This window comes from Symphalangus syndactylus, chromosome 10 (assembly GCF_028878055.3).
Source record: "Symphalangus syndactylus isolate Jambi chromosome 10, NHGRI_mSymSyn1-v2.1_pri, whole genome shotgun sequence".
NCBI lineage: Eukaryota > Metazoa > Chordata > Mammalia > Primates > Hylobatidae > Symphalangus > Symphalangus syndactylus.
This window is the reverse complement of record NC_072432.2, coordinates 63,959,303-63,973,922: the sequence shown is the minus strand read 5'-3', so window position 1 is coordinate 63,973,922 and position 14,620 is coordinate 63,959,303. Positions and strand designations below refer to the sequence as shown.

At 36.2% G+C, this 14,620-nt stretch overlaps 1 protein-coding gene across 5 annotated transcripts in view; it reads left to right on the top strand.

Annotated features, from left to right (window-relative positions):
* Positions 1–14,620, top strand: part of MTHFD2L (methylenetetrahydrofolate dehydrogenase (NADP+ dependent) 2 like) — a 147,050-nt gene that overhangs the window by 94,648 nt on the left and 37,782 nt on the right. The window contains exon 7 of one of the 5 annotated variants that reach the window (XM_063611182.1): positions 3,428–3,525. The exons of the other annotated variants lie outside the window; for them this stretch is intronic. Within the exon in view, the coding sequence (XP_063467252.1) occupies positions 3,428–3,498 (71 nt within the window). The 3' untranslated portion in view covers positions 3,499–3,525. The remainder of the gene's footprint in view (positions 1–3,427; positions 3,526–14,620) is intronic. 5 annotated transcript variants of the gene reach the window in all.

Here is a 14,620-nt window from a genome sequence, read left to right as displayed (position 1 = left end):
CTGGACTTTGGTTTGGGCGTTAGTTTTTGGGATATGACCGCCAAAGCACAGGCAACAAAAGTAAAAACAGACAAATGGAATTTTACTTAAAAAGCTTCTTCACAGCAAAGAAGACACTCAGAATGAGAGATTTTCAAATCATATATCTGATGAGAGGTTAATATCCAAAATACATAAGTAATTCTTACAACTCATTAGCAAAAAATCCACATACACACACACACGCACACACACACAATGTGATTTTCTTAGTGAGCAAAGGACTTGACTAGACATTTCTCTAAAAAAGGCATACAAATGGCCATTGGGTATATGAAAAAACTCAACATCAGTAATCAAGGAAATGCAGATCAAAACTGTAATGAGATATTACCTCATAACTGTTAGGTTGGCTATGCTGGAAAAAAAAAAGGTTACAAATGTTAGCAAGAATGTGGAGAAAAGAAATCCTTGTTCTGTTAGTTTAAATGTAAACAGTACGGAAGTTCCTAAAAAAATTAAAAATAGAACTACTATATTAACTAGTAATCACCCTTCTAAGTATGTAGCCTATGGAATTGAAATCAGTATCTTGAAGAGATGACTGCAGTCCTGTGTCCCTTGCAGCATGATTCACAATAGCCAAGATATGGAATCAACTTAGGCATTCATTGATGGATGAATGTACAAAGAAAATATGAGATAGATAGCTAGAAGATAGGCATATAACACACACACACACACACACACACACACACACAGTTGATCCTTAAACAACATGGTTTTGAACTGCACAGGTCCATTCATACACAGATTTTTTTTTAACCAAATGAAGATGGAAAATACAGCATTCTTGGATGTGAAACCAACAAGGGCTGACTTTATATATATATGAGTTTTTCAGGACTAACTGCAGGACTTGAGTATATGAGGATTTTGGTATATGTGGGGGGTTCTAGAACAAATATCAGATGTATTTCAAGGGATGACTATATATACACACATAAAATTTGTGGAATCAATACAAAGTTTTTAGAAATTTTTTTATAAAATATGAAACATCTAACATCATATATATTATAGCAAATTTGATTTAAACATTCATCATTAAAAATGAAATAATTCATTCTATGGTGACAATAGAAACGTAAATATCAGTGCAGAACAATATTTTTATTAAGTCAGGAGAACTATGGACAGGGAGATACTTCCAGAATGGTGGTGTAACCAGTCTGTGAACCCAGTCCCCAGTAAAAAAAATACATAACTTGTGAAAAATATTTTAAAATCATTTTAAAACTTTAGAAATTCATCATGGTCATATAGCAAATGCATAAACATTTACTCAAGAAAATCCACTACATCTCTGTGAGAGAAATGCAAGTCTGTGGCATTTGAGCCATGACCCACTACTTTTTTCCACCTATCTTCTACCAGCACAGTATGACAAAAACTTTATTCCAGGCACTTGCAGCTAAGAACACAAGGCTGTCTCTCAGATCCCAGTCTGGCATCTCTCCAGAAGGAGCAGGCTGCCAGAACTTTTTATCTCCCCAAGCCTGTATTACAGAAGTTCCTATTTAAACAATGCAGCTAAATCTAGCACTCCATTTTCCCACCCAGCACCCACTCATAGGGTAGAAGTTATATATTACATGTTGCAAGTCAACAATGTTGGGTCTAATTCATCCTCATCTCAGCACAGGTAAAGGTTTCGTTCCAGAAGGCAGAAGCTGGGAAGACCAGGGGATACCACCATTCATCCCCACTCCACTCCTCCCAACCGCCAGCATGAACTAGTAACAGGATTATCATTCTAGCAGCACTGGGCCACTGCACCTGCCCCTGAGGCACAGATCTGGAGAAGTGCCTAAGAGTTTTGCTTTGAAAAACAGGTAGTCTGCAAAAACAGAGAGCTCCATAGTTCTTCCTAAGAGAAGTTTCTTTATTTGAAACAGACCATAGGTACATTGAAACCTGAGGACCCTGTCAAAAACAATGACAATTTTGATACAAGATAATTTGGAGGAGACTGGTAGTCCATGAGCACAACAAGCTAAACCATAGATCAGCTGTGTGTTTAACAGAGAAAAGTAGGGAATGAAACAGCCAAGAAAAACTCTCTTTGGGTTAGAACAAAAGACTGGCCTCAAAGATTGCCCTACAAAGAGGCTTGAATATAATTGATTAGACATTGGAGCCATTAATCCCCTAAGGTATTGTTGAAACAGTAGAGCAGTCAATTGACAATGGAGCCTAAAATTTAGATGTGATACCAATAGAGGTAGAGTAGCATCTTACAGAAAGACAGGGAAAGATAAAGCCACCTAGAGGAGTATGATGAGCCTTGGGGAATGGGCACTTATGATCATGCTCCACTGCAGCCATTCCCATGCCAAACCCTCTGGGCTCTAGGCAGACTGTAGTTCTGGCTGTGCCAACTATCCTGGCAGTTCTCTGTGGCAACTCAATTGCCTGTGGAGATTGTGGGGCCTCCTATAGCTAGGATCCCAAATGTCTGTGGCGAGAGTGGGCCACTCTGTGTCTGTTTTACTCACCCCTTCTCTTGGGGCCAGGAATGAGTCTTGGTGTTAGGCAACTTGATTGGGAGTTCCCAGTTTTCTACACTGTCAGCCCCTGGCTGTGAATCCTCCCTGTATCCACTCTCAATGCCTTCTTTCTGAAGATCTGTTTGGAGTATGCTGACCTACTTGATGGTCTTGTCTCTCTTAGCGGAAGAAGCTCTTCCTGTCTGTCTAGTCAGCCACCTTGGCTCTCTGATCTCTAGGTTAAATATTAAAGCCTAGAAAATATTACCAAATTTGGCCCAAACAGTACAAAAGCTATTAAGGCACTCACTATAGAATGAATTAAAATAGTAAGCAGAATACTTTATGTTAAAGACATAAATACTAGACAGTTTCAAGATCATTTCTATTGATTCTTCAAACAATAAATAATTTGTGTCTTGTGAAGTGTGATTGATGAGAAGTGAAGAAGGAGGACGAAGAGCAGAAACATTATTTCATTCAATTTATGAAACTAAGATAGTCATATCAAAACAAGACAAGGACATCAGGAGAATTTAAAAACCTTTGTTCTAGTCTTATTACCAATATTAGCAAATTTAAACCATAGTGTGTGAAAAGAATACAAAACAAGAATTCAAAATTTTAAAAATATTACTCATAACCTTCCATAAATGCAGAAAAAAGCAGTTATTAAAAGTGTATACCCATCTGTGTTTTTTTTTTAAAAAAAAAACAAAGAAACAATTTTTAAAAATCTCATTTCAAGCTATCAATATTTGGTGCTTTTAAAAAATCTAATAAAGGATATCAACTGAAAATAAATAGAAAAATATATATACTCTGTTGTAAAACATTAGAATTATTCCCATTTATATAAAGGTGGGACAAAGATAACAACTATTACTTATATTTTCCAGCATTGTATTATTGGTGTTCCTGGCTAATACAACAAGTTGACAGACATGAGTTAGGAGACAAAGACTTGTAAGAGGAGACGAGGTGGTGTTCTTTGAAGGTATGATAGTTTATCCATAAAGCTCAAGGTAATCAACTGATAAAATATTAGAACTTTATAGCAGCATGATTTATAGTCCTTTGCACTATTCACAATAGCAAAGAGTTGGAACCAACCCAAATGTCCAACAACGATAGACTGGATTAAGAAAATGTGGCACATATACACCATGGAATACTATGCAGCCATAAAAAATGATGAGTTCGTGTCCTTTGTAGGGACATGGATGAAACTGGAAACCATCATTCTCAGTAAGCTATCGCAAGGACAAAAAACCAAACACCGCATGTTCTCACTCATAGGTGGGAATTGAACAATGAGAACTCATGGACACAGGAAGGGGAACATCACGCTCCGGGGACTGTTGTGGGGTGGGGGGAGGGGGGAGGGACAGCATTAGGAGATACACCTAATGCTAAATGACGAGTTAATGGGTGCAGGAAATCAACATGGCACATGGATACATATGTAACAAACCTGCACATTGTGCACATGTACCCTAAAACCCTAAAGTATAATAAAAAAAAAAATATATATTAGAACTAATGAGAAAGTTCAGCAACATTGCTGAATACAATAACAACATAAATATAGTAGTATATACAGATATCAATAATATATAATTAGAAAATGTAATAGAAAATATATTCCACTCACAGTAGTAATAAAACTATAAAATTCGTTGGAATAAAACTAAACAGAAACAAGAACATAGAAAGAAAATTTCAAATATATAATCAAAGGGAAAAGTCTGAGCAAGTAGAGCTCTAACCCATGTTTTTGCGTGGGAGAATTTATTCACATAAGAATGCTATTATTACCAAATAAAGCAATAAATTCCATACCATCCCAAGGCTCATGATTTTACACAAGAGTAGGAAGATTTATTCCAGAAAAGCATTATCTTATAAATAATGTGACCATATGTCATGATTTATTTGAAATAGTTCAAAATTATGCCTAGCAACTTGTAATTATTATTAGCATCCACATATTTATAAGAATAAAGATTAATTGGAAGAAAAAGCATAAGAAGATTTTTTTTCTTCTGCTTCTTAGCTTTCCCACTTGCAAGTTGTGTGAGCTTGCTACCTAAGTTGTAAGTTACTCAAGCTCTCTGTTCCTCAGTTTCCTTACCTCCAAAGTGGGGATAATAACATCTACATCATATATTGTTCTAAGGTCAAATAGAGATAATACTTGTAAAGCACTTAGAACGCTGACTGTCTCAACAAATGTTAATTATTATGAACAGAGTAGTATTTTATTCTGTCTCAAATCATAAAGAACTGGTAATTAAAATTAAAGCATAGATATAAGAAAATACAAATATATTAATGAGAAAGGATGAAAAAACAGAAACACATTCATATGTATGAATCTATGTAAATAGGTTAGTGTCATTAAACACTGGGGAAAAACTAAATACTTCAATCAATAGTATTAAAACATTTGACTTCCTATTTAGGAAAAAAATTTAGTTAAATTCCTACCTTACCCCATACATACAAACCTATTTCAGATGAGATAAAGAACATAAATTAAAAACAACAAAAATAAAACTTGTTGGAGAACTTAATAGAACTTGGTCATAAATTTAGAGCAGGTAAGATTTTCTTAGAAAAGATACACACAAATACACAGGCAAATATGCGAGTAAAAATAAACAGAAAACCTGGACATATATACATATAATTCCTAAAATCTATAGAACAAATGCCTGTTAGAGTTAAAATTTTAGCATTTTATTGGGAGAAAATATTTGCATTATATACATAACAAAGAATTAGTATCCAGCATATATAAATATGTTTTTAAATATGTGGTTGAAAATACAAAAACCTAACTTTTAAAAGAACAATTTATAGGAAAGGATATTTAAATGGCTAATACACATATAAAAATTGCTCACTGTCACTAATAATCAGACAACTGCAAATTAAAACAAAATGAGACCCTGTTTGCACACATCAGATTGGCAAAAAATGAAAAGCTTGATGATATCAAATGTTGGCAAGGACCCAGGGAAGCACAGACTTGCATATGCTTTATTATAGTCCCTGAAGAAGGTGATTTGACAACGTTATGAAATCTGAAAATGTGCACTTCATATGACCTAGAGATTTCATTATTTTTCTAGGTGTCTAAAGAAACCTGAGCTGTATATTCAGAAATGTTTATTACAGCTTGTTGGTGATAGTAAATAATTGAAAGCAGCTAAAACGTTCACCAATAGAGGAATAGAGTGTGTACTTATCTCTCATCTCACCAGTTTACATTAAATATGGACAGCTTTTTCTTATGTCAGTTACACCTAAGTAGTTTCAAAATTTTGATCTAAATGTAATCCTATATACATATGTGTATATGTATGTATACATATATATGTATATTTATGTGTACGTGCTGTCTTATTTCTAGGTTCTCTATTCTGTTCCATTGGTGTGTGTCTGTTTTTGTACCAGTACCATGTTGTTTTGGTTAATGTAACCCTGTAAATATAATTTGAAGTCAGGTAGCGTGATGCCTCCAGTTTTGTTCTTTTTGCTTAGGATTGCCTTGGCTATTTGAGCTCTTTTTTGGTTCCATATGAATTTTACAATTGTTCTCTCTAGTTCTGTAAGAATGTCAACATTCTCGAATCTATAAATTGAATCTATAGATTGCTTTGGGCATTATGGCCATTTTAATGATATTGATTCTTTCTATCCATGAACATGGTATGTTTTTCCATTTGTTTGTGTCATCTCTGATTTCTTTTTTTTATTATTATTATACTTTAAGTTTTAGGGTACATGTGCACAATGTGCTGGTTTGTTACATATGTATCCATTTGCCATGTTGGTGTGCTGCACCCATTAACTCGTCATTTATCATTAGGTATATCTCCTAATGCTGTCCCTCCCCTCTACCCCCACCCCACAACAGTCCCCAGATTGTGATGTTCTCCTTCCAGTGTCCATGTGTTCTCATTGTTCAATTCCCACCTATGAGTGAGAACATGCGGTGTTTGGTTTTTTGTCCTTGCAATAGTTTACTGAGAATGATGGTTTCCAGTTTCATCCATGTCCCTACAAAGGACATGAACTCATCATTTTTTATGGCTGCATAGTATTCCATGGTGTATATGTGCCACATTTTCTTAATCCAGTCTATCGTTGTTGGACATTTGGGTTGGTTCCAAGTCTTTGCTATTGTGAATAGTGCCACAATAAACATACGTGTGCATGTGTCTTTATAGCAGCATGATTTATAGTCCTTTGGGTATATACCCAGTAATGGGATGGCTGGGTCAAATGATATTTCTAGTTCTAGATCCCTGAGAAATCACCACACTGACTTCCACAATGGTTGAACTAGTTTACAGTCCCACCAACAGTGTAAAAGTGTTCCTATTTCTCCACATCCTCTCCAGCACCTGTGTTTCCTGACTTTTTAATGATCGCCATTCTAACTGGTGTCAGATGGTATCTCATTGTGGTTTTGATTTACATTTCTCTGATGGCCAGTGATGATGAGCATTTTTTCATGTGTTTTTTGGCTGCATAAATGTCTTCTTTTGAGAAGTGTCTGTTCATGTCCTTCACCCACTTTTTGATGGGGTTGTTTTTTTCTTGTAAATTTGTTTGAGTTCATTGTAGATTCTGGATATTAGCCCTTTGTCAGATGAGTAGGTTGCGAAAATTTTCTCCCATTGTGTAGGTTGCCTGTTCACTCTGATGGTAATTTCTTTTGCTGTGCAGAAGCTCTTTAGTTTAATTAGATCCCATTTGTCAATTTTGGCTTTTGTTGCCATTGCTTTTGGTGTTTTAGACATGAAGCCTTGCCCATGCCTATGTCCTGAATGGTAATGCCTAGGTTTTATTCTAGGATTTTTATGGTTTTAGGTCTAACATGTAAGTCTTTAATCCATATTGAATTAATTTTTGTACAAGGTGTAAGGAAGGGATCCAGTTTCAGCTTTCTACATATGGCTAGCCAGTTTTCCCAGCACCATTTATTAAATAGGGAATCCTTTCCCCATTGCTTGTTTTTGTCAGGTTTGTCAAAGATCAGATAGTTGTAGATATGTGGCATTATTTCTGAGGGCTCTGTTCTGTTCCATTGATCTATGTCTCTGTTTTGGTACCAGTACCATGCTGTTTTGGTTACTGTAGCCTTGTAGTATCATTTGAAGTCAGGTAGCATTATGGCTCCAGCTTTGTTCTTTTGGCTTAGGATTGACTTGGCGATGCAGGCTCTTTTTTGGTTCCATATGAACTTTAAAGTAGTTTTTTCCAATTCTGTGAAGAAAGTCATTGGTAGCTTGATGGGGATGGCACTGAATCTATAAATTACCTTGGGCAATATGGCCATTTTCACGATATTGATTCTTCCAACCCATGAGCATGGAATGTTCTTCCATTTGTTTGTATCCCCTTTTATTTCATTGAGCAGTGGTTTGTAGTTCTCCTTGAAGAGGTCCTTCACGTCCCTTGGAAGTTGTATTCCTAGGTATTTTATTCTCTTTGAAGCAATTGTGAATGGGAGTTCACTCATGATTTGGCTCTCTGTCTGTGATTGGTGTACAAGAATGCTTGTGATTTTTGTACATTGATTTTGTATCCTGAGACTTTGCTGACATTGCTTATCAGCTTGAGGAGATTTTGGGCTGAGACAATGGGGTTTTCCAGATATACAATCATGTCATCTGCAAACAAGGACAGTTTGACTTCCTCTTTTCCTAATTGAATACCCTTTATTTCCTTCTCCTGCCTGTTTGCCCTGGCCAGAACTTCCAACACTATGTTGAATAGGAGTGGTGAGAGAGGGCATCCCTGTCTTGTGCCAGTTTTCAAAGGGAATGCTTCCAGTTTTTGCCCATTCAGTATGATATTGGCTGTGGGTTTGTCATAGATAGCTCTTATTATTTTGAGATACGTCCCATCAATACCTAATTTATTGAGAGTTTTTAGCATGAAGGGTTGTTGAATTTTGTCAAAGGCCTTTTCTGCATCTATTGAGGTAATCATGTGGTTTTTGTCTTTGGTTCTGTTTATATGCTGGATTACATTTATTGATTTGCATATGTTGAAGCAGGCCTACATCCCAGAGATGAAGCCCACTTGATCATGGTGGATAAGCTTTTTGATGTGCTGCTGGATTCGGTTTGCCAGTATTTTGTTGAGGAGTTTTGCATCAATGTTCATCAAGGATATTGGTCTGAAATTCTCTTTTTTGGTTGTGTCTCTGCCAGGCTTTGGTATCAGGATGATGCTGGCCTCATAAAATATGTTAGGGAGGATTCCCTCTTTTTCTATTGATTGGAATAGTTTCAGAAGGAATGGTACCAGTTCCTCCTTGTACTATCTCTGATTTCTTTGAGCAACGATTAGTAGTTCTCCTTGTAGAGATCTTTCACCTCCTAATTAGCTGTATTCTGAGGTATTATATTTTATTCTTTTTGTGGTAATTGTGAATGGGAGTTCATTCCTGATTTGGCTCTTGACTGGTGTTGTTATATACCAATGCTAGTGATTTTTGCATATTAATTTTGTATTTTGAGACTTTGAGGAAGTTGTTTATCAGCTTAATAAGCTTTCTGGCTGAGACTATGGGACTTTCTAAATACATGATCATGTCATCTGCAAACAGGGATAGTTTGACTTCCTGTCTTCCTATTGAGATGCCTTTCTTTCTCTTGCCTGCATAATTCAGTATATTAAAAAGGCAATACATCATGACCAAATAAGGTTTATCCCAGAAATCTAAGATTAGTCTAACCTTTGAAAATCTGTCCATGTAATTTACCATATTAGCAAACTAAAACAAACAAAAATAAAATACCTTGATAATCTCAGAAATCACATTTGACAAGATCTATCATCCATTCCTGATAAAAGAATTCTCAGCAAACTGGGAATAGAAGGGGACTTCCCAACCTGATGAAGAGCATCTGTGAAAACCTTACAGTTAACATCATACTTAATGGTGAAAGAATGAATGCTTCCCCCTAAGATCAGGAACAAAACAAAGATTTTCCTTCCCACCACATCTATCAACATTGTATTGGCAGTCCTGTTCTGTACCATCAGGTAAAGAAAAGTAATATAATGTATACAGACTAGGAAGGAGGAAGCAAAACTGTCTTTGTCTTCAGACATGATTATCTATGTAGAAAATCTAATGTAATCTACAAAAAAACCTACTAAAATTATAAATTAGCAAGCTTACAGAATATATGGTCAACATAATGACATAATTATGAATACCTATGTACTCAACCCCTCCAACCCAAGAACTAGACTGTTCCAAGTACCTTACATCTAGTGTGTGCTTCTCCCTTATTCCATTCCCATGCCTTAAAAACATCTCAATATTTCATATGTATATTATATTTCATGGATGCATAATATAGATAAAGGAATGAGAAAAAATTAGAGTGTTAGAATATATATCCACTTAGTAAGAGATAAGAATGAGGATTAAGTTTGAGAGATGCTTTATCTATATCTGTTATTCTAATATTTTAAAGGGCAATGAATTTATAGTTCAATTGTTTTAATATTTTTAAGTACAAACTTAAAAAAAAAGACTTGAAGTAAATATTCCAAAGTGCTTATTACTGGTTGAGTTTCAACAGTGTTAATATTAATGGATTTCTTTTTTTTTTACTACTTTCTGTGTTATTTGTTTCTATACCTTAATATGTTATTTAATTTTCTGGAAATAAAAAGTAAATTGATTTATTTGGGGTTATGAATGAGAAGTTCTTGTGTGTAGTGATTTGAAGTAGTAATAAGAAACCTTCCATATTATTACATGTGGAGATGTTAGGATCTATTGGAAAATGAATTTACTGCACATGTGTAACACAGTACAATAGATAGAGTATATATCTATTTATAACCCATATTTCAAGTGTTTTAGTTATAACTGATAGTAAGAATTTTTTTTTTACTTCATGCTATTGCTGTGGAAGAAATCATGTCAAAACTCAGTGGCTTAAACAATAGTCATCATTATTCTAACCCACAAGTCTATGGTTTGGTGGGGGATTGACGCACTAGGCTGAGCTCAGCTAATCTCAGATTGATTCATTTATTTGTTTGTAATTCAGCTGGCTTATTTATGTGTCTGCAAGTCTGCCAGGGCTCTACTCTAATGTGGGTTTGTATGATGCACTGTAGCTGTTCCACACGTGTCTCATCCTTATCCAGAGACCAGCATACAGGCCCAGATATGACCTTGTCATGGCCATGGCAGAAATGGCAGAGGGCAAGTGGAAACGTGCAAGGCCTCTTAATAATGTGTGAATAACTGTGGCATACTCTGAATATGGATTGGCTATATTTTTGATGTGCCAGGCAATGTGCCAAACACTTTATATACATTATTCATTTACTTCTGTATCGAGTCTTAATGAAGGACTGCTATTATCCCAATTATACAGGGAAGGAAACAGGATTACATGGACACTTGTCCAAGGTTATTGAGTTATTAAGCTGGAAAACCTAAAATCTGAACTTGAGCTTTAGATTTTAGCCAAGGAACAAAGATACCCAGACAAGCACTTAAAATTGCCATGGCTAGTATTTTTGTCACGGATACTATTTTTGTCATGAATAATATTAAAATACATTGTAAAATAGTACTTTGGTATATCATGTGATTTGCCAAGCTTAATATTTTCTATATCAACAGTTGTCCAGCAAGATTTCGAGAGCAATACTTTGTATGATGGGTGAAGAAGAAATGCAGTTTGCCTAATTTGCAGATGTGGAGATGTCATTACTTTTTTTCTTTTAACAAACAAAGCACCATTTAATTTTTCTTTCAAATTACTTTAAATATGTTGAAGTCAATTATTTATGTGTTAGATTCTGATATTTGTAGATCTGATTTAATTTTTAGAACAGTTCAGTAATTTGGTAACCAGTGATTCAGACCATTGTATCTGTATACATCCATTAAACACCCCTCTCTCAAACTTTATTGACTTTTTCATTAAAACCATTGAAAGTTACTGGAACACAGCAGAAACTCAAGCTTCATCTGTGTGGACTCTTCTGTTGTTCCAGAGGTTTCATATAAGTATCAAGACATGGTAGGGGCATTTAGTTTTCACTATTATGTTTCTAAACTCCCATCAAATGAGCTAGTCATCATCTGATTTGGTCCTTGTCCAACTGCCTACACATGCACTTGCAGAAGTGCCCCTTTTTGCCCAATTGCTTTAATCTCTCTATTACCCTGTCATCCTTAGGTACACAGGAAACGCTAAGACAGTGTCTAAGGCATCTGCTTTAGCCATCCTTCCATCTATTTAATTATTTGGGACCATACCACCTTTCCAACCACTACACAGGCTATAGGAAAAGTATATTTTTGTTTTTGGATTTCTAAAACCAAAACTAGGGATTTTGCCAGTTCTCCAAGACACAGCCCAGGGAGCATTGACTAGCAACATCTCCCTGGGAACCTCTGAAGTCTAAGCTCTCACCACTTCTCCAACTCTCCTGACTTTTATAAATCAACCCTTCCATTTTCTTGTTTCAGTCTCTGTTCTTCTAAAGTGCTAGGCTTTTGAAATCTTGAAGCCAAGAAGTAAGGTCTCCACTTCTCTTTCCTGTCTCTATCACTTTTCTGAGACAATCAGCACTGAATGCCTTAGCTGCTGCTAGAATGCTTAAAGGTTGTAGGAGAAGGGAAAATCTAAGACTGCATAAGAAGGGAATACTAGGGATTGTAAAAAAGTAATTTGTTTTCTAAATATCAGGCCTCATTTCTTTGTATTATTATCTAGACAATCTGGCCTTCAGGAGGTACATCTTTAAAAGAAAGAAATTGGACTAATTGGTTTTTCAAGTTGAGCTCTGAGGAACCTAAAGGGATTTGGCTGGTAGCAGAGCTCCCCTCTACCTCTTTTCAACTAATATATCTCTCCTTGCTTGACGCTTTTACATACTGAGCTTGGTAAACAATTTTCCTTTAAATAAATGGTTCTAAAATGTTTGAAACCCATTCCATTCGACTTTAATACTATGTGAATAACATGGCAGTTGGTAATATAGACCCTTGCCTGTTGTCCCCACTGGCCTGCAGGCTTTCCTCATTCCCCAAATGCACTGGTGTCTGTTTGCAGGAAATACTTCTCTTTTCTTTTCTTTCTCTTTTCTTTCTTTCTTTCTTTCTTTCTTTCTTTCTTTCTTTCTTTCTTTCTTTCTTTCTCTCTTTCTTTCTTTCTTTCTCTCTTTCTTTCTTTCTTTCCTTCTTTCTTTCTTCTTTCTTTTCTTTCTTTCTTTCTTCCTTCCCTCCTTCCTTCCTTCCTTTCCTTTCTTTCTTTCTCTTTCTCTTTCTCTCTTTCTTTCTCTCTCTCTTTCTTTCCTTCCTTTCTTTCTTTTTCCTTCCTTCCTTCCTTCCTTCCTTCCTTCCTTCCTTCCTTCCTTCCTTCCTTCCTTCTTTCCTTTCTTTCGACAGCTTATCACTTTGTTGCCTAGGCTGGTGGCGCCATCGTGGCTCACTGTAGCCTCAACCCACCCCCCACCCCTACCACCCTGGCCTAAGCAATCTTCCCACCTCAGCCTTCCAAGTAGCTGGGACCACAGCCATGCACCACCGTGTCCAACTTTCTTTGTTTGCTTGTTTGTTTGTTGTTGTTTGTAGCGACAAGATTTCCCTATGTTGCCCAGTCTGGTTTTGAGCTCCTGGGCTCTAGTGATCCTCCCACCTTGGCCTCTTAAAGTGCTGGGATTACAGGTGCCCTCGGAGAATAAGGTTTGATTGATGGGAGGAAGAAAAGAGAAGCACACATTTGGACCCCACAGGTCCACTGACTTTGGAGAAATATCCAAGGAAGAAGGTGATGGAACTGCTTGAATGATCCTATGAATTTCTGAATATAAAAGGATTCCAAAGCCCTAGATGATCAAATATGGCACAGAGCAGGGCCCTACTAGCCCTGAGATCTGTAAGGAACCTAGCACCATCCTGGTACCACAAGGAGTAGAAGCTTTGGGGGCATTCAGATATTGTCCTTGGCATGAATATTATTCTCTTGACAGGCATCATAGGCATATCTGTTCAGATAGGAACCAAAGAAGCCAGAGAAAAGAAAAAGAAGAGGAAATGTTCTGTGGTCACTGCCACTGACTCACTGGGTTGTAAACACTTCTTGAGGCTTTCTAGAAATAACAGGAGGATATCTGGGAGAAGACACTGAGGTTTTTGTGTTACTAATGTAGGCTCTATTTAGCTAGGATGCATTTAGCCATTATATTACTGTCTGCAAAACAAATAATGCTGAAGAAAGTTTTTCTAATCTAGAAAGAAGCATACATTCACACAAATTCCATTCTAATTATTATCTTTATTTATGTAGTAGGACAATTTCCAGCTGAAGAAGTGATCCCCCTGAGTAAGCATTTCCATGGTGTTCCTTTTATATCTGAGTTAGAGTTCTGGTTTTGTTCCCAGCCTTACCTCTGACTCATCATTGTGAAACTAAGAAATCATTTAGCCTCTCAGCACCTCAAAATCTTTCTTCTGTGAATGAGGATAATGGGTAAACCTTTTCTTGCTTCACTGAATTGTTGTGAAGTTTAATTAGATAATGTTTACACAGCCCTTTGAACTCTACTAATTAAAGTGATGTGTAAATGTGGTGCTTCCTTTTATCAGGATGGCTTGACTGAGCCATTTCATGAAGAGTTACAGATGACTGTGATAGGAGTATCTGTAGAGAAGTGATTAATTTTTTTAATTCATGTGAACTCAATTCTGAGATTATCAAATACACATATGAAAATACCCAGTTGGGGCTGTAATTAGTGAGAATAAGGATATAGCCTCTCACTAGCTGAAGAGCTAGTGGTCACACCTTCACATTAGGGAAAGCTTAGCTCCTAGTACGGTGTAGACTAGTGCTCTGTTTGCTTTAGGTATTACTATCATTTTTTTCTATGTTACCTTTATTCGGTATATTTTTGCCTAGGCAACATTGGTGATTTATTTTATATTTGTCATATAATGAATCACAAAATAGCATATTTACAATCCCTTGATGAGAAACCCATAAGCCTTAAATTAGTGTGAATCTATATAGATTATCCATTGG